At 36.3% G+C, this 21,636-nt stretch overlaps 1 protein-coding gene across 5 annotated transcripts in view; it reads right to left on the reverse strand.

Annotated features, from left to right (window-relative positions):
• LOC134533287 (medium-chain acyl-CoA ligase ACSF2, mitochondrial) overlaps nucleotides 1–21,636 on the reverse strand; it is a 177,757-nt gene that overhangs the window by 63,750 nt on the left and 92,371 nt on the right. For 4 of the 5 annotated variants that reach the window (XM_063370743.1, XM_063370745.1, XM_063370747.1 and 1 more), the window contains one exon: nucleotides 698–805. The exons of the other annotated variant lie outside the window; for it this stretch is intronic. In XM_063370743.1, coding sequence (XP_063226813.1) covers nucleotides 698–805 — 108 coding nt within the window. The remainder of the gene's footprint in view (nucleotides 1–697; nucleotides 806–21,636) is intronic. 5 annotated transcript variants of the gene reach the window in all.

A 21,636-nucleotide genomic window follows, 5' to 3' on the forward strand; every position in this document is an offset into this window, starting at 1 on the left:
CGGGTGGGTGCAGTTACTATGACAGCCATCACTTCCCTCACAACTCACGGGGTGGGTGCAGTTACTATGACAGCCATCACTTCCCTCACACCTCACGGGTGGGTGCAGTTACTATGACAACAATCACTTCCCTCACAACTCACGGGTGGGTGCAGTTACTATGACAGCCATCACTTCCCTCACAACTCACGGGGTGGGTGCAGTTACAATGACAGCCATCACTTCCCTCACAACTCACGGGGTGGGTGCAGTTACTATGACAGCCATCACTTCCCTCACAACTCACGGGGTGGGTGCAGTTACTATGACAGCAATCACTTCCCTCACACCTCACGGGTGGGTGCAGTTACTATGACAACCATATCTGAACATGGCACTGGCATTCTGTAATGGCAGCTATAATAAAGGATACTTAGTTTCGGAATATCTCTGTGAGTTTCCGTCTAGATCTCATTTCCAATAACTAACTCTTTTACTAAAAGCCTGAAATATATAAACTTTTTTTATATACATAATTTAGGCAGCTCTTTCTTGGTTTGAAATGTGATTTATATCTGCATGAACTTTGGGACAAAAAACAAAAAAATATTTTAGAAAATAGGCTTATATTTATATATTGTGATCAAACCCATCAGTGTTTCTATTACAAAATACTGTCTGACATAAGAAAATTAAATACATGCGATTAAAAACTAACCTCCGTATGTTCTGACACGTAACCCACAGTGTTGACCAGTTTTTCAGTCGGAGTGTCTTCAAAAGGCTGGAACGTGATTGGGCTGGTCTCAGTCATCCCATACATTGACTGCAACAAATAGCAATTTATTTTCGTACTGGGCTTTGAGCTTCATCGACAGCAAGGCCATTAGAGCTGGCAACTCAATCACAAAGAAACAAACAATACTGGGGAAGAAAGTGGCGTGGCTAAGCCCAGAATTTGTGTGGAGGATGCAATTACTAGACCTGCTTGGTGTCTATGCATGGACCTGTCACATCGGTGTCACTGTCTGACAGCTGACTACTGCACTTGATGCATGGAGACCACTTTAGTTTGATGAGTTCTGTTTGAATGCAGTGAGATTAAAGTGTTGCCTCCCCATTAACATAGTTAACATAGTTAAACATTTTTATGTATACATTAAATAAAATGTCTACCAATCTGATCCGGATTATCCAGAGTTCCGGATCAACAAGGAATGGATAAACGTGTTTTTACTGTATATATAGTCTCAGTAAAAATCTGTAATAAAGGCTTATTTATTAAAGTTAGTTTAGCTATTTATGAGGCGGAAATCAGAAAAGGATCTCTTAATGGTGATTTCAATTTTTCAGTAGTCAAAATTAGTGGTTTGGATCAAAATTATCAATTTTTTGATTTTTGAAATTTATTATAGTTCATTTTGTCCTTTGCATGTTGTAATCGATCAATAACCCAATATAATTCGATGAAACACTTCAAATAATCGATAAAGCAGTCAATGTTCAGCCCTGGAAAAAAGGCACCTCTTGTCGCTTATGGAGAAATAACATGGGACATGGGACAAGAGGTCCCTTTCCATAAATGCACTGGTCCTCTATGCATTACTTTGAACAAGCTTTTCCTGCATTCTACCGGCAACTGAGGGAACTACAACGAGCTTCTCTCAACAGAAGAACGTTTTCTGGTTATTAAAATCCCTGGTACCTTCAGGTACCTTTTCCTTCATAAATGTATTAGCCACATAAAGTGACTAATATTATTCTTATGCAAGTATTATACCTTGAACTTTATAATAAAATTATTTAATGTTTATTGATATTATCAGCTATTAATAATCACTATTAACTATAATAATTAATTCATGAGTATTTTTTTTTTCCTATGAACATTTACATTGTTCGCAAGTATAGGTTGACAACCGTGCTGACAGCTGTCAACCAATTAGCTGAGCTATATGCCTGGCATTGTTATTTTGTTTTGGAATGTTGTCATGGTGAGTGTTGTGTTTGACTTGAAATAAAAAATGACTGAAGAAAAAGTGTTCAATATTTAAAATAAAATGGTGAAAATATAAGTGACTAGATGACCCGGTGAACTTCGTACCACCTAAAATTTATTTGATTGTAACTCTTCAAAAGATATTAATTTTTATCACCCTTCCAACTCCAATTCATTGAGATCGATAATATAAGTCCCATCGTGTACAGCTTGAGTTTTGATTGGTTATTAAATGAAACTCGTTTGTAATTCAAATTAATGCAATGTTTTTATTTTACATGAAAGATAAATGCAGTTAACATTCAATGCAAAGCGTTCTGGTAAACTACGTTTTTCGTTTTGTTTTCCGGCGCGTAAATAAACAAAGATGATGGCTTTCCAACACGCGAACACGCAACATACAGTTGTCCATGCACGAAACACAGAAACTCCAAGTTAATTCCACAAACTTCCAACGACTGGCCTTGAGATTTGTTTATGGTCATCGCGAAGGCCAGACGCACGGGGAATTGTAGTCGTTTAAAATCGAATGGCATGTCCGTTGGAATCATCGGGATGCGCGGAATCAAAACATCCTCTCCTTTGTACTTTCCCGTGATAATAGTTACTCTATGACGTTTTTCATAAGCTTTTTAACAGTTAGTCTCGTTCCATTGCATAGTCGAGGTTGATTGATGTTACTTAACATGATGATGACTGAGCCTACTTTCAATTGCAAATTGTGAGGTGGTAATCTAGGCCATTCTAGGGAATTCAAAAATTCTGTCGGATAGTTGACTATCTCATCCTGGTTGATAACTGTGTCAACCGATTTGAAGGAAAACAACTGTCCCGGAATGAAATTTTGAATGGATGCATTAAGATCATCGACATCTTTGTTTTTCGCTGCCAATATGGCTTGTTCGCGCAGCCAATTATGGTTTTTGAAGTTCTGTACTACGTTCGGAAACACACGCCGAATGAGCTCCTTCGATTCGGTCAACTGACAGAAATCAGTGGGAAATGTGACTAATCCAGTCGAGATGTCAACTGCAATTTTCCCATTACCAATGTATAACAATTGCTTCGAAAACACATCTGTATTTCGATCTTGTTGCAAAAACACTCGCATGTTAGTCGTCAATCGGCGTGTCTCCACGTGCCGTCACAAATTTGATGATTTTAAGCACGCGTTTAGTTCGTCAGCTACAGTTGATCGTGGAATAACTGGAAGAGTCTGACGAAAATCACCGGACAACAGAATCATGGCTCCACCAAAAATGTTTTGATTGTCACGAAGATCTTTCAACGTTCTGTCCAGCGCTTCCAGTGACCTCTTGTGGGCCATTGTGCATTCGTCCCAAACGATCAATTTGCATATCTGTAGAATCTTCGCCATTGCGCTGTTTTTTGCGAGGTTGCAAGCTGGTGTCTCGTTTTTTGCATGTTCAGCGGCAATAAGGCAGAACGTGCAGTTCGTCCACCTTCTAACAAAGTCGCTACTATTCTAGATGAAGCCAATGCTAGGACAACTTCATTCTGCGATCAAATCCTTGCCAAAAGCAATGAAACTAAGAACTTTTCCCAGTCCCTCCGGTAGCATCCAGGAAGTAAATTCCACCAGTTCCATTGTTCACAGCTTCTATCAAAGAGTCGTATACAGTCTTTTATTGTTCATTCAATTGCGAAACATTTGTACGAACTGCTTCGACTAATGCTTCGGTGTCGTATTATTGTTCTCTTTGTAACCTGTGGTTAAATACATCTTGCATTGGACAATTGCGAGATATCATCCCAAAATACAACATTTTACTCGCCATCAATAAACACATGTCTTCTATCATGATAAATGTCTCATTGTGAATTTCTGCAGTCACTTGCAATGTCGGATTTAAAGTTTGGTGACGCACACGATGCAAAACATCTTCAGACATGTCGTCCTTATATTTGATCCACAAATCGTTCGGATTTGAAGGGAAACATGTGGATATGATAATCGTAAACAATGTGCGAATTTGATGAGGTGATGAAGATATGACAGAATCTTTGAGCGTATTATCCCAATGCGAATCGTTCTCAAGCAACTGTAAGAGTTGACATGCCGCACGGTAAGTTGCACACAGATGCCCATTAACAGTTCTTAGTTGTTGAAATGACGTCGGACCACGAACATTCACCAACAACAATCGAGGATAGTAACATTCGTCATTATTTGGATGCACAGTATATATGCGACCCAGAGCATCTGAGGCAAATACATTTGGATGTCCTTCAACTGGTGTTCCTTGTTTCCGATGCTGAAATGATTTCGATGATGTGTTCCATGTGTAGTAGTGTGGCATTTCAGCATACAGCAAAGTGCGAGCGAAAGCATCTACTTGACAAACCGAGAAGAAGCTTGTCAATGTTGTCGACGGTGGCCATGCCGCTCTCTCCGCTGCGTTCTCTGGATTGAAATACACTCGTCCATTTACCAGATGTACTGCCAAATGTACAACTGTGGAGTGTCTTTCGTGGATCGCAAAGGAAAAGATGCGCCAAATCACCTCTTTGCTGCTGACATAGCGACCTATCTGATACTGAGATACTTCGTCGTTTGCATTTGTTACAGCGAATAGAGCCATATCGCTGCCTTTATTCACATATTTGCATATGTACTTGATCAACTTGACGGAGTTACAGTATTCCACATTGAAGTGAGCCTCAAAAGCCTTGGACAATATAGGCAAATATGGCACAATCCAATGATTGTCCACTTTAACATCTTGCCCTTTGACCTTCACAACTGCAAATTGCCCATTGTCGGCAACTGATCGCCGACGATACAGTGGGTATCCGTCATTGCCTGTGATAGTGTCAGCAATCAGGTCTCTCGGGTACCGCTTGGAACACTTACCATCGATCATACAGGGCGAGTCATTGTTGAAAACTCCGCAAGGTCCATGGATCATATTCTTAGTCACCACTGCATGCAATTTCGGATCAACAGATTCATCCGAGATTTCGGCCGAGATGATTGAATCGATTTCATTCGGCATGATTTTTTCTACAAACCAAACCAAAATGTGCGCATGAGGCAGACCACGCTTTTGCCATTTAACGAAGTACATCCAGCAACGAACTTGACCATACACACGGTTCTTTATGATGAAATCCATCAGAGATTTTAATTTTTGTTTAAATCTGTGGCAGTAATGTCATGTCTGTCAACTGAAGTTTGGCTACGTAGCAGTTCATTCTTGATTTCGATCCACTGGGGGTTACAGGTGAATGTTATAAATAGGTCTGGGCGGCCATATTGTCTAACATACGCCATCGCATCTTGTGCGTATTCGTGCATGTGGCGTGGGCTTCCAATGTAAGTGGCTGGCAAAATTGTCATTCTTCCTACATTGTTTTCATCGCCGTCGGCATTAATCGCATCGCGGAGATGAATGTATTCTTCAGATCGGAGCTGCTTTTGGTTTAAACGAATATATGTCAATCGCTCAGTCTCAATTTTGACATACATTTCAAATGCGAACTGGTGGAAAAGACGGCGACACTTCAAAATGTGATTTATTTCGCCTTCACGAATCATAAGTCTGTATGAATAAAAATTCATAGCACTTACTTTTTTATTGGTTTCAGCGCCTGTTAGTTGATTAACCATTTTTATGTTGAAAAGGTATCCGTCCTCGCCCTGCCAAAAGATCAATGGATATTGTAGCGCATTGTAAGTCCTGTGCATTTTGGACACACGTTTCAATTTATTGTTCCGACGATGAAGCATGATATCACTAGATTGCACATTTTCTCCGACAATAACAACAGCCACTTCGTCGATTGTCGGCGAATTGAACCTTCTTGCGTGTTCACCCAAAGGCATTTTGTCAGCCCTGATTACGATATTATGGCTGTCGGACGGCATCCGATCCAATGCAATTTTGAACAATTTGATCAATTTGTTGTTCTGATGAAGAAACGTTTGCAATTCTCTGACAATTTCTTGCTTAAGTATCGGATTGTGAGCACAACGCTGATTAACATCCGCATCCGAATTTCCCATAAAATAAATTTGTAAGAATTGATGGTCCACATCCGGTGGTGGTAACAGCGCTCCTACTAAATGATATATTTGCCCTTGAATCTTGAAAGTGGGCATGAAATTGTCTCGAACAATGTGTGTTGTGCCAAAAGACGTCATTTGAAAACAACTATTGTATTTTTGGATGTTGGCCAGAAAATGCTTAGAATCACTTCCCGTTCCAGAAACTAATGAGTGCAATGGCACTGGAGGTGGGATCAATTGAGACAGTTTCACTTTTCCATCCGCACAACATAATCCAGGAGATTCACCACTGAATTTCAACGCATTGCAATGCGGACAAACGACTGACATTTCTCCAATAGTTACTGACATGTCCGCACCGTAATCGATTTCGGGATCGTAATGGAATGCAGCTCGTTCCAGGTTCACAGGAGCACTGCGTCGGCGCAATCGGTCGTATTCATTTTGTAGTGCTCGCTGGTGTTGTCTTTGATGTGCACGAATTAGTTGCATTCTGAATCTATTCGCTTGCCGTTCATTTTCAGTCGCTCTCAAACGTAATTTGGACATGCCAATACGACTATTTTACATTATCCGTCTCTCGCTTGTCATCGGTATGGTTTGCACGTGAAGTAGCTCGCTGCGCATTTTATTGACTTCGACAACCTATGTCAGCTCGTCCTCTCCTTGGCATTGTAATGAACCCTGTAAAACGACACGGAATTGTTTTCACAGTCACTCAAATCTGTCGATCTTACCTTGAGATCTTTACAATATTGACATTCTCAAACTAATTTCTCGAGTCTCACTAAAACACATTTGAATGAAATAGTGATTATGTCTAAGCATGCAAAGTCAATTAACCTTAATAATAAAAACTTTAATAACCTTATTAACCAAATAAATAAAACCTTAAAAACCAAATTATACCTTACCTATGAAAAAAATCTTCGAAAACAATAAAACCTTACTAACCAACAAGCCTTGATATAATGATTGATCAAAATGAATGTTCACAAAATGTAATTAAATTCGCTTTAACCAAATCTATTCTTAAAATCCACTACCTTTTTTTTACAAAAAATTTTTTTTAAATGTAATAGATTTCACACAACCACACGGAATGAATAACAAATATTTTTACACTATTTCCACAAATAGTTACCAATGAAATATTCACAATTTATATCAAACTTCGCTAAGCGGACGGGTCTCGCCAAGGAGAACGATAAGAAGTTGACAAATCTATGGCGGCCAAGGAGAAATGACACAAACACACCAAAAATCAACCAGCGGCTAGTTTGGTTTTCTATTAAAGTGTTTATTAATATATTTTAAACAATTACTTATTTCTGGATAAAATGTACCCAATGTCCTTTTCTGTATCCCTGACAACGTGTATGCAAAATTTCATGATGATCGGTTCTGTAGTTAAGGCGCGAAAACGTAACAAAAAAACAAAAATTTAGGGATTTTTCTATTTTTTTCCCTAAACCACCCCTGTATTAAGGCGAACAAAACAAAACAAAAATTATTAAAATTGGTCCAGCCGTTTTCGAGTTTTAGCCAGACTAACGCACGGCGATTCATTTTTATATATAAGATGAAGACTCTAATGTGTACGCTGATTACTTTACTAAAAAGTGTTTAAGCAGTGACGAAAGCAGTGAAAATGAAGAACTATCTGGATGAGAAGATTTAGTACGATTTCAGACTCTTAAATCTAAACAAATATTCCAAAATTGAATGAAATTTCTGTAAGTAACATTGAAAATCTGATTGATGAAGATGATGTTATTCAAATTGAGGAAAAAAGTGATAACCAAGAAGTTGTTGTTGAAAATGATGGTGGCACAACTTGGAAACAAACAGTTGACAACTGTATTGATTTTGTAAACACACTCAATGTAGAAAAAGACCATAATTTTGTGACTACCCTTGTAAAGTAGCTGTGGCTACACAGAAAACTGTTGCAAATTGTTTTCAACTAATGAATATTTGCAAATGCGCTATGAATGCACAGAGCTCGATTGTTACAATGATAATGATAATTTATTACACAAAGTCATCTTAGGCCAACTTTGCTGCCTTACATTAGATTCCACATTAACCTCTAGTGCGAAAAAAAAAATTAGAGAAAAACCTCACGAACCAGTTACATGCAGAAAGGAAGGTCAGTTAGCAAAAAAATACCTTTATGTTTGGTCAACATATCAAAATTAAAAGACTGAAACATCGTACTAAAATGTATAACACTACAGGATTGGTTGCAAAAGACCATGGTAACACACAAAAAAAAGAAAAAAAGAATATGAAATTTTTTTCGGATACTGAGTTTGTTGTTTAAATTCCTTAATAATTATTCAGAACAGCACGCCATGATTTTGCCATGTAGAAGCAGTACAGAGCACCAAACAAGTCTATAACTACTTACTGCCTTCCAGTGCCTCTGAAGTTAAAATATATGAAACTTACAAGACTTCTTTTAGAGATGACTCAAACCTGTACACTTTAGGGTTTTTACTAACATCTGGCAAAGTATTTGTCTCGATGTAGTAATGAAACCCAGAACCGATCTGTGTGCTTTATGCCATTAACATTTTACTTCTGGAGCAGCCACGGCTTTAGTTTCAGGAGAGCAAAACATACAAACAGTTGAGAAAATGAGATCCCATCTGCAGATCGTTTCTACGGAAAGAAAGTACTACAACGATACTATAAAGAAAAACTAGAGACAACTGGGAAATTGATGACAAATCTTCAGTACGTTACAGTTTTGATATTGCACATACCTAGCAACCCTTTGCAGTCTGGTCCTATCCATTTCTTAGTGCCATTTTAAGGTTGTATTTATGGTGTGATGTGCGAGACAACGAACAACACATTAACTACCTGATTCCCAAAAGGTTCCAATCTTATTGTGAGCCTGTTCCATCACCACCTGGAAAATAACACTTTAGGCGAAAAAACTATGTTTATCCATGCCAACAACTGCATATCACAAAATAAGAATAATATCCTACTGGGGAACTTGGCATGGCGTATATGTCAACAGAAAAACAATAAAAAATTTGAGTTCATGCCAGTACGCCACACAAAATTTTCCTGTAAATGGGCTTTCGGACTTTTGAAGAAAAAAATTCAGGTTTACCAGTGTATTTTCTCTGTCTGAATTAGTCAATTGCATTGATCAGTCACACCCACAACACAATTGAATTCCGCTGCAATGGTTGCAAATGAGAAAAGACAAAGTTTACATAAAAATTAATGACTTGCTACAATTTCTTCACACCAATGATGACAAGAAATCACCCTTTATCACCCAGTATAACCACTTAGAGTTTGATAGTGATTACAAAGGCAAAGTTCACTGTAAAACAGAAATTGCTAGAAACAAGTACATATGTACACAAGATCTTCAAAACCGAAAATGAATGGATCTGATGGATTTCAAGACGGAATGTCAAGAAAACGTAAAGAGTACCTGTTCAAAAACATTAGAGAATATTGCAAGGATGAGTTGAAGAACCTGTCTTTCAACCCATTCCAGAACATTCAAAGAAGCGTCGCAATGCTCAGTTTAAATTTTGAAATTTTCAGTATATGAGACATACTTTTATTTTGTTTAAAAGATGGCATTTCCAGCTTTTGTTTCATACCTTAATTATTTCTAAAATGTAAATAAAATATAATGTTAACAAAATAAACAAAATATTTTAATTATATGGTCCTCTTGTATTAATATAAAATAAAAAATAAAGATAGACACCAACCAACCGGCTGTCGCCAGTTTGAACTCGAGTCATGTAAGATTTTAAAAGTTGAACAGAATTAATTGATAAGCACCCACACCTATTTATAATCTTAATCCAACATCGAGGTTGAAATATCCCTTGTCAATATGAACTCTCAAAAATAATTACGCTGTTATTCCTGAGGTATCTATATTTTAATACATTAATAAAAGGTAAAAAAATTACAAATTAATGGTTAATGATCCTGTGTTTTTTTTTTTTTTAATTTTGAAGTGTGTTTTTCTCAAAATTCCCATTTTAATTTTATAAAATTCATAAGCCAGAAACAAACGAAAAAAAAATCATAGCGACATGTCATCAATAACTAAAAACCGGAAATTGCAGACAAGATATCCCTTTTTGCTTTTGACCTCACATATTCATTTAAATGACTGATGCAAACTTTAAAAAGAAAAATCTGTGCTGATCCATGATGCATTGGGCTGGTTGGTTTTGGTCGAGCATTTGAGCGAGCACTTCGACACACAATCACAAGTTTACGCAATACACCAGGGAGAGAATACGTATTATACACATTTTACCGATATAGTATACGTGGGGTGACAACTTTTTCGGAGTTTTAGGGTTAAAGTGTATTGAGGACCTAGCCTATTAGAACTTTTCTGTGAATTTAACAATATTTAGCTAATTTTATAGTACCGTATTTACTCGCATAATGTCCGCAGTAATTTGGCTACATTTTTGACCAAAAAAATGGGGTGCGGACATTATGAGGTGAAGTCCGAAAAAAAACTTTTTTTCTCAAAATTGTACATGTTTTGTGTAGAGTAAAAAAATTCTTCTCTCATAATTAGTTTACTAGTACCCTGATTTTACGTATGCTCATGGTTCCGCGGGTTCCATTAGTAAAATCGCTGCTTTGTAAAATTGGCACCCTTCTCTCGGCCCAGTTGAAACACTACTTCGCAGAGCGCTGGTGACTGGCGACCCTCCGCAGCGGATGTGAGAAATGTGACAGGTGTCGAGATAATTGGGTGCCGGTGATTAGTGGAAGACGCCACTCATTTTTTTTTCTTCTCTCACTAGCGTGTGCGCTCTTACGTTCAGAAGCCGCAGCCAGCCCACACGCGTCTGCACGTGGGACGTGTACTGGCTTGTGCTATATATAGCCCATCCCCTTGCAACTCGCATGACGTTGCAGGCAGCTGCACAGTAGAGTGCGAGTTTCTGAGTCCGGACGGTTTCACCACACTACAAACGCTCTCAGCGACCGCTCCGGAGAAATGAACAACTCAAGGTCAAAGCATTGTTGACAGCGTCAGTAAATTTCCATCCCATTACTGTGCCTCTCAGGGGTGGCCAAGGTCGCTTTGTCTGGTGCGGACTTAATGTGGATTTAAAAAAATTCCATTTCAAGTATTTAAAAAGAAATGTGTGGACATTATGCGATTAAATACGGTAACCTGGTTGTAGTACTCACCCTACGAATTAGCTAATAAACAGCATGCACTAAAACTAGTATATGTACTTTTATTTTATGTATAGAATTTTTTTTCCAAATGTGCTATATTCTGTTTCTTAATTGGCATTGTAGCTAAGTAACGAGAGGGCATGTATTTTTCATGCTAGTATTTTAAGAGTGCTTTTCTTGTTTACCCGTGGCACATAACTAAACTAGTGTAACGGTTCTGTGGTTCGGTGGAAGACGCCACGTCGCTGGTGGGAGCGCGCCCTTCCGGCCCAAGCTGCAACTAGCAACGGTCGAGGTGAGACGCTTACGCACCCCGGGGACTTCATCCGTTTGCATCTCCGAACTGAACTTAGATCTGTTAACGTAATTCAATCTTAATCAATTTTAAATTATCCTCGGGGCTCGCCTCGGCCGGCAGACTGTTCAACTCAGTATTTTCTAACTGTTATCGGGACTTTGCCAGACAGCTACTCGATAACATCTTGTGCGACCACCGCAAGGCCCGGCTCAGTTCGTGCCGTGGGTACTGTGTGACCTAACGTTGTAGTGAGTTCACAGTGTTATTTACTGACCACGTGCCAGCTCTCCCAGGTATCAGGCGTGTGGGTCGCCTGGAAGAGCCCACTGGAGTGTAAGCGTGCCCGACGCTGAGAGCGGGCCAGGTCTGTGCGATGATTGGAGGCTAGGAGGGACCGAATCTCGTTCCCCACACGGGCGACATCTCTGCCGGGTCCGTGTGCCCTTATCATACGGTGGCACCCAAATTCACGACCACCAGAACCACGACAAAGTAAATCTGAACGATACTTGTGGTCGATCCATAACCACGCCACGCTCGTCAAATAGTATAAAATCTTGCTATGCGTTAAAAACAAACTTAAAGAGAAACACACAAATTAAAATACAATTTCAATGAATCCACAATAATTGCAAAGGGTAGTTCCAAATCTTGTTTGGCATCATTGTGGTAGAAGGTAAAGCTTTTAAAATTATAGACTTTAGAACTTCTACATTCTAAACAAAAAAAAAATTCAAGCTGTGAAAAATAAATAAAAAATATGATAAGCTTACATAACGACCTAATATGAAAGGTGCCCAAGTTTGACATTATTATAAAAATATTTCCAAGTTTGAAAAAGCTTGCTTAGCAAGATGGTGTCATAGACTACAGTAAAGAGGTTTGGAAAAAATGCTGAAAATAATTGGATTCAACATTAAACAGTTTACACTACAAAAAAAAAAGTGAATTAATCTAAAATAATGATAGTTTATTTTTTATACAAATTTTTGCCACTTATTTCTTAAAAATGTGGTATTACCAGCTTCTAAATGTGGAAACATTGAAAAATTAGGCATGTAGAAGTTTGCATGTATTTTTGTGTTGTTTTGCATTGCTGTGTGAATAAGGGGGGGGGGGGGGAACTCCCCCCTCCAATTCCTTATCGCTGGCCACAGACGAGCCTTCTCTCCCGCCCCTTCGTTAAACTTCGCCGTCATGTTTCTCACATGTTCGTTTACAACCACATGTTTTAATTATGATAACACATAAATCTGAATTTTGAAGGCCAGACTGGCCCACACGGAAAATAGTTGCCAGTCAGCGTAACTTATCAGATTTACATTAGAGTTGAAATACACAAAATCACAGTTAAAAAATTAAAATTTCTTGAATTTTAGCAAACTCTTAGTTTCGTTGAATAAAAAATACCACACATAATATTAATTTTGTAAAAAAAAAAAAAAATGGGTGCGTGTACTTATGTACGTGCGTGAGAAGTTATACTTCTTTGGCCCCTTAAAAAATAGTTTTTAATTGCATGCAAATAATTAATTACAATAAAATAATAAAAGGGCTGGAAAAAGATAGTCAACACAGTCAATAAATTTCAGTTTAAATTTGAAAAATGAAATAAATAAAATTTAGAGAATAATAAATATATATAACATAATTTGCACAAAATATTATAAGATTCCTAGTTTTAAATATTTATTATTGTTTATTTAATATTTTAAAAGAAAATAAATAAATTTAATAATAAATTCAAAAATTTAATATAAGTTTATTCATTTATTAAATATTTATTATTATCTTAATTTAATATTAATTTTTCATTATTATCAAAAAGTTTTCATTAAATTTATTCATTTATTTTTATAAATATTTATTATTTATTCAATTTAATAATAAATATTAAAAATTAATATTTTCATTTGATGTTCAATTTTAATTTTTGTCACAAATTTTTTATTAAATGTTTTATTACATTTATTTCTTTATTTTGTAAATATTAAATAACCAATAATACATATTGAACATTAATAATTTAATAATATTTAGTAATAATTTTGTTAAATAATAATATTTTATTTTATATCAATAAATAATACATACAGATACTTAAACCTCAATTATATTGGAGCACTTGAAAGCACAATTTTTTTACTAATTTTTACGAATATAGTACGGCAAGATACTTGTGAACCTGCGCAGACCCCAATTCGTGGCGTGACGCACACTACCGTCACGTGATAGCCGCCAGGGGAAGTGGAGGGGGTCAGTTATGCGCTTCACTCGGCTGCGTGAGGATTGCGTCAGCGTGTCATGCCGGGACCTGGGTTACACGGTACAACAAGCGAGCCTATCCCAACAACCTCGGGAATTAAGTCGAACCTTATTCCAGGACGACCCATGCGAGGACAGGCGCGTAAAATTGTATACAACGTTGCGACGCATCTGAAAGAAAAGAAGTTGCTGTACGGTTTAAAATACAATGTTACTGAAGCGACAAGTGCTGCGACGGGTGTGTCTGAATCAACGGTAAAAAGGATTTTGGCTGAGGGGAAAGTAAAAAGTAAAATTGGTCTGAACTTTTAAACACCTACTGGCAAAAAAAAAGAACGCAAAAAACTGTTAGAAGTCGACGATTTTACGTGTGGTGCTGTGAGGAGAAAAGTGCATGAATTTTACACTGTCAGGAAAACTGTTCCAACTTTAAATAAATTAAAGACTGCTTTGCGAGATGATTTTTTTTGGACTGCAGTAAAGAATTTTTGAGAAAACTGTTAAAGAGACTGGGATTCCGTTGGACGAAATGTCAGTCAAGGAGAAGGATTTTGATTTAGAAGCCTGATATAGCAGCAGTCCTACAAGAAATGCGCAAGTTTCGAAACGATGGTTGTTCAATCGTTTATGTAGATGAAACGTACATCCATGCTACATACCCACAGCGTTAGTTCTTGTTGGCAATCGGACAATGAGCTGGGTGTTACAGAGCCAATCAGGAAAGGTATGCGTTTAATAATTGTGAATGCAGGAGGAGAGGAGGGATTTGTACAGAATGCATTGTTGATATTCCGGTCAAAACAAACAACGGGAGATTATCATAATGACATGAATTTCGAAAACTTTTCGAAATGGGTTACACATAAACTGCTTCCAAATTTGCCTGAATACTCCGTCATTGTTCTCAACAATGCAAGTTATCACAATGTACAGACAAATAAGAAGCCGACTTCCGCTAACACCAAACAAGTGATTCAAGGGTGGCTAAAAATAAACAACGTAACTTTCGCCTCTGACCTAACAAAAGCCAACCTACTATTACTTGCGAAACAAGTGCCCACTTCCAAAACTTACAAAATTGACAAAATCATTAAAATGAACTCCCACAAAGTAATCAGGCTTCCACCCTATCATCCTGACCTCAATCCGATTGAGTTAGTGTGGGGATATATTAAAGGACAAGTGTGCGAAGAAATATCATCCTCACTCGAAGACAAGAAGAAATTATGTGAACAGCTGTTTAGTAGCTACTCTAATGAGCAATGGAAAGAATGCTGCCGGCATGTGGAAAAAATCGAGAATGAATACTGGAACAGTGATAGGTTATTAGATACTGAAATAGATAAGATTATTGTTAAGGGCACCGTCTGGCTAGAGAGTAAACGCGTGATAGCGTACATAGCATGTCGTTCTTGCTCGGAGATGAGTGGCGACATTCGAAACTACTCTTATCTCCTCCTCACTGCCCCACCCCACTAGTACCCACCCTCCTCCCCTCGCCGACACTGCTGGCCAGATAAGAGCCGCCCTGCCGCCTCGCCATGTTAGTCCAGGAAATATGTATATGAAAAAAACATGGACAAATTGCAAGAAAAGGTTTTTTTTTTACATCAAAATTCGCAGAAAAATTCGTAGAATAACATATCCAAAATCCACCGAAATCCACTTTCTTTTGGTAACTTTTTTTCCGGGTTTTGTCCCGGAAAAACGCGGAAAACAAAATAATAACTCAAAACCGATGCATCTGACGACAAAATCTGTAGAGACAAAAATTAAAGGAAATTAACTTTTCCATAACATATCCAAAGTTCAAGAAAATCCGCTTATAACTTCTGCTTCGTTTCCGGGATTAGTCCCGGAAAAAATATTAAAAATGAAATAAATCGAAAATTGTGCACTTTACAGCATAATGGTTTAGGAAAAAGATAAAGTAAACAATGTTTTTCATAATATATTAGAATTTCACACAGATCAACATTTCATTGGTTTTTTTTTGTTTTCCAGGAAATGTCCCGGAAAAAAGTTATAAAAAGAAGAAGAAAAACGGAAACCGTGCACCGTACTTCAAAATAAATCGTGAATTAAATTAAGGGCAAAAAAGTTGCATTATATAATTGAACTTTATCAAAATTTGCTTAAAATTTATGTACTATTGTCCTGGTATAGTTACTATTTATACGATTGAATTCCCATTCCCTTGTACTGAGTGAATGAAAACGCAATTGCGATTAAATATGTCATTGACGAAGGATATTTACTTTATCAGTTACCTTGGCCCCATACTGCAATTTACAACGAGATCGCTCAGCTGTACGTTTCATCTTGAAAAATTATGGATTAGCAACTACTGTATTTGATGGATATGGGAAAACTCACAGTACTAAAGACACAGCACATATGAGAAGAACAAGAGGTAATGCATCACCTGCAGTTGAATTCACAGCAGAAATGCAACTATCACTCCGTAAAGATATGTTTCTTTTGAACGAGCGAAATAAAGGACAATTTTTAAGGTTATTAGCAATACATTTACGTGAAGCAGAATGTCCTGTTGTCGAAGCACCAGGTGATGCAGATATTTACATTGTCCAAGAAGCCTTAAAATGTGCAAAAGAACAGTTGACACCAGTTATAGGAACAGACACAGATTTACTTGTCCTTTTACTCTACAACTTTGACCCACAATCACATAACTGTTTGTGTTTAAAAAGTGAACAAAGGCAGAAGAAAACATATCACATTAAGGAGCTAAAGCTGAAGCTCGGTGATGAAATTTGTAGTAATATTCTTTTCTGCCATGCGTTCATGGGATGTGACACAACATCACTCATCTATGGTATAGGAAAGGGGAAAATATTGGATCTGATCCAGAATGACAGTGCCTTCAGGCAACTTGCGAAAGTGTTTCAGATAGTATTCCCAGTGTATCAAAAGAAGACATTGTAAAATCGGGAGAACAGCTGCTAGTACGCCTGTACAATGGGTCGAGAAGTGACACACTCGACACTTTGCGTTTTAAAGTGTTTAGTGAGAAAGCAGCTACTAGTTCCAAATGTGTACAACCAGAACAGTTACCTCCAACTAGTGCTTCAGCTCGTTTCCATTTCTTAAGGGTTTTCTATCAGATACAAGAATGGAAGGGAATTAAGATGAATCCAGAAGAATGGGGATGGAGAAAATGTGTCCACCTTCTCTTGCCAATTTCGACAGACAAGTCAACAGCTCCGGAATGCCTTTTGAAGGTAATCAGGTGCACTTGCAAGGAAGATGGTTGCGGTGCATCCAACTGCAGTTGTAGGAAACACGGCATCTCATGTTCTTCTGCTTGTGTAAACTGTCATGTATCAACCTGTAAAAACTGGCGTGAATTACCTCCCGAGGACTGCAGTTACTGTGACGGTTTTTAAGGTAGGGTGTTCCTACATATCCATGCATGTATATTCAGTATTGTGTGTTGCAGAGTGCATCCCAATGTGTGTATATTTTTCTATTTCTTCTCGAAACAGGTCACTGGAAATCTTGTGTAAATTTAATTGTATGGTATGTTTTGTGAGAATGGACGTGTCGAATTTATCTTTCAAATGATCTTTGAAAACTATTTCAAAACCACCTTACTTAAAAACAAAGGCTCTTTTTGTTACCAGGTTTGATCCTCAAGTACAGGAAAAAGAAATCATTGACTACATCTCAAATGAATTAAATTTATCGCAAATCAAGGTGACTAAACTGAGAACCAAATATAATTCTTATGCATCATTCCATGTTTCAGTACTTGAAAATGATTTCAACAGGATAAACAACATTGTTTTTTGGCCTAGTGGCTGTATGATAAGCCCCTTTTACGGCAAACTACACCAGGAACAGATTCTAAATAACGAAACAATTAACGATGAGCCGAACGTTCAGCCACGGCCCACTCCTAGCCGTGCATCAACCAATGTATGTGCGTCAGCATCCCTGGTGTCCGAAGGAGCACTTTAATCTCACGTCCTAACGTCAAACATTAAGGAGTTTGATATCTACTATCAGAATGTCAGAGGATTAAGGACTAAGTCTGTTGAGTTCTATGATAATATTGTTAGCTCACATTTCGATATTATTTGCCTAACTGAGACTTGGCTTAATGCAAATAGCATTACGTCACACTATTTCACAGACCAATACCATGTCTTCAGAAATGACACAAATGCTGAACAAACCAATAAATCAAGAGGCGGTGGTGTTTTATCTGCTGTTAAGAAGTCAAAATTTATTTCTGTTCAACTGTACGTTGTTTTTGACTTTCCTGGTGTTGAAGCAGTTTGGTTTAAAATAAAATCATCTTCTAGAAAATCTTTAATTATTGGAAATATCTATTTACCTCCAGATTTAACGGCAGAGTTCTCCGCATATATTTTGAGTTTTTAGAAGATAAACTCTCCTCATTTCACGATGACATTTTGATACTCGGTGATTTCAATGTACCGGGTATAGATTGGAATAATCTTAATCTTAACCTTTTCCATCAGGCGACTACGAACATCAACACTAAGGTGCGCCATTTACTTAACTTTATATCTGTACATAGTCTAAAACAGTGCAACAATATTCAAACTCATATAAATCTTTTAGACTTGTGTTTAACCAATCTTCAGCTGTGTTCAGTGACAAAGGCTTATGATGTTCTTATCAAAGAAGATATTTATCATCCTGCATTAAACATCAACATCAAGATTGAGTCCTTCAAAAACCGTTCTAACATTAAATCAACGTTTAGAAACTATAAAAAAGGTGATTTTCTCTGTCTTTTCAATTCCATCAAAAATCATGACTGGTCAGATTTTTATAATTCTATGGATGTAAATGAACTTGTTGACCAACTAACCAATTGCGTAGTTGAAAATATGAATATCTTTATTCCAATGACAAACAAAAAATCATCTAAATTTCCAATTTGGTTTACCAGTGAGTTAATTCAAGCATTAAAGTCAAAGAAGCATTTCCATAAGCTTTATAAAAGAAACAACAACACTTATTACTATTCACTTTTCTCTTATTATCGTAAATTAGTAAAATATTTAATAAAAAGAGACAAAATTCAATGGACTCGAAATACCAATAATTATATTAAAACTAACCCTAAAAAATTTTGGCAATATGTCAAACTAATGAAAGATGGCTTTTATGAACAGCATTCTCTAAAAATTAATGGAACTACATATTACGAATGATCCCGCTGAACTAGCCAATGGATACGCTAAATATTTTTCCAGTGTCTACGAACCTTCTACATGTATCCAACAACCTGTGACAAACAATATACATTTAGTATCTATTCCTGTGCCCACAATCTCAGAATGTTTAGTATTATGGGGCATAAAATCGTTGAAATCATCCAAATCTACGGGTCCTGATGGCATACCTAATTTCATTATAAAAGGCTGCTCTGAATTATTAGTCCCTCTTTTGCTGCATATTTTTAATTTTAGTTTACAATCCTCTGTTTTCCCGGAGAAATGGAAAACTGCTAAGGTGATACCTATCCACAAAAAAGGCTCTAAACAGAATGTTAACAATTATAGGCCTATTTCTCTACTCAATGGTTTTTCTAAAATATTTGAAAAAACAATTTTTAGATTTTTAAATTTCCAGCTTAAGAACAGTTTATCGAGCAGTCAGCATGGTTTTAGGAAAGGTTTATCGACCACCACTAACTTGCTTACTTTTTTAAATCCTATACACAGAGAGGTTACCAACAGAGGGCAAGTGGATGCCTGTTACTTTGATTTAGCCAAGGCCTTTGACACTGTGAACCATTCTATACTTCTTAAAAAATTATTTAACTTTGGTTTAACTCAAAATTTTACAAACTGGTTTTCTAATTACTTAACTAATATAAGTTTTTATGTTACAATTAATAACCACAATTCTTCCCTGTTTAGTATCTCTTCTGGTGTCCCTCAAGGAGGCACATTATCGCCTCTTCTTTTTAATTTATATATAAACGACCTGCCTCAAATTCTCAACCATTCTACAGGAGTACTTTTTGCTGATGATCTAAAAATATTTAGGAATATAATAACACAGAATGACTGTATTTTATTACAAAATGACATTTCCCAAGTAAACAATTGGTGTAAATTTAATCTGGTTACACTTAATAAACACAAAACATTTGTTATATCCTTTACAAGGAAATATCAACCACTTAATTGATTATATTTTAGAAAACTCTGTAATTACGAAATGTTCAACAATTAAGGATCTTGGTGTTATTTTAGATTCAAAATTATTTTTCCATAATCATGTAAACTATTTATACATGTCTTCCCGCAAAACCCTTGCTATGATCAAATTTATTACTTTTTATGCTACCAATTCAGGCTCAATTCTCTCCCTGTATTTTGCCTTAATAAGGTCCAAATTAGAATATTGTTCAGTAATCTGGAATGACATCAAGTCGGCCGATGCAAATAAACTAGAAAGTATACAAACAAAATTAATTAATTTAATAAACTTAAAAAACCTTCCTTCACCTGCATTAACTCCTCTTAGTGCACGTAGAGTCTATTTAGATTCTCTGTTTGTTGAAAATTGTTTTAACGCTAAAATTAACTGTACTTATCTCCTGGAAACCACTGGGTTAAAAATACCACAATTTAATTCTCGTTTACACCAAACATATTGTACTCTACATAACTTTAATGACATAATATACCGATTAGTTAGGAATCACAATAATAATCAATTATCTAAACTTAAAAATTTATCCTCTTAACTTGTTCTCTACTCACATGTTATATTTTGTATTATCCATTTTTTATATATTTTGTGTATAGTTTGATAATTATGTAATTAACATTTCGCTAAGTAATGTGTCATGTTATCTTGTCCTTTTGGTATTTATATCATTTCTGTTTTCATGTTTTGTGTTTATCCTGTGCTGTCTCTATTTATTGTGATAGTGTTTGTTTTTACTTGTTTTGTGTCGTACTTGTTTTGTGTCGTGCCCACCTCTAAAGTCCCAAGACTGTCGGTGGGCATGTAACAAATTTAAATAAATAAATAAGCAGTTGAAATGGGTCTGATTTTTTTTCTGGAAAATAATTAAGGTAGATTTCAAAAACGTTTTAACACATCACTAACTGAAAAAGGAATATAATTTAAGTGACTTTAAAATATATTATGGAAAATGAATATAATTCGGATCTGACATAATTTGACATGGGATACAATTCTTTGTTATTTAGCCTAAATATTCAATAATTTTTCCGTGGCCGATCACAAAATAAATTCTGTTTACCAGATTTCAGTGAATATAGGATTTAGTATAGGAAATCTTGTGTGCTTTTGTTTGTCCCACTAAAACTGTTTCAATACGATGTTCCGTTTTCGTTTTATTGAATTTTAAAAGATTTTCCAGGACGAGTCACAAAAAAAACTATATACATATGTATATATATGAGCAGATTTTGGTGAATTGAAATTATATTTAATACAAAAAAAAGTCTTTAATTTTAGTCATGACTTTCTTTGACGTACGATACAACGTTTTAGTTTTGTATTTTTTTTTCCAGGAAATTTTCTGGAAAACAAAAAACCTATTTTGTGTTGATTTGTGTGTATTTGTAATATATTATGAAAATCGTTGTGTACTTTAACTTTGTCATGAAACATTTTGCTATAAAATGCGCCATTTTCAATTTGTTTCAATATTTTAGGTTTTTCCGGGACGAATTCCAGAAAACAAAATAGTATTTATTAGTGGATTTTTGTATATTTTTGATATGTTATGGTAAATTTGGCTCTCTTTAATTTTAGTGTCTATACTTTTCTTCGTAGAACGCACCGTTTTCCAGAGTTTAATTTATTCCACATTTT

Source organism: Bacillus rossius, chromosome 6 (assembly GCF_032445375.1).
Source record: "Bacillus rossius redtenbacheri isolate Brsri chromosome 6, Brsri_v3, whole genome shotgun sequence".
Taxonomy (NCBI): Eukaryota; Metazoa; Arthropoda; class Insecta; order Phasmatodea; family Bacillidae; genus Bacillus; species Bacillus rossius.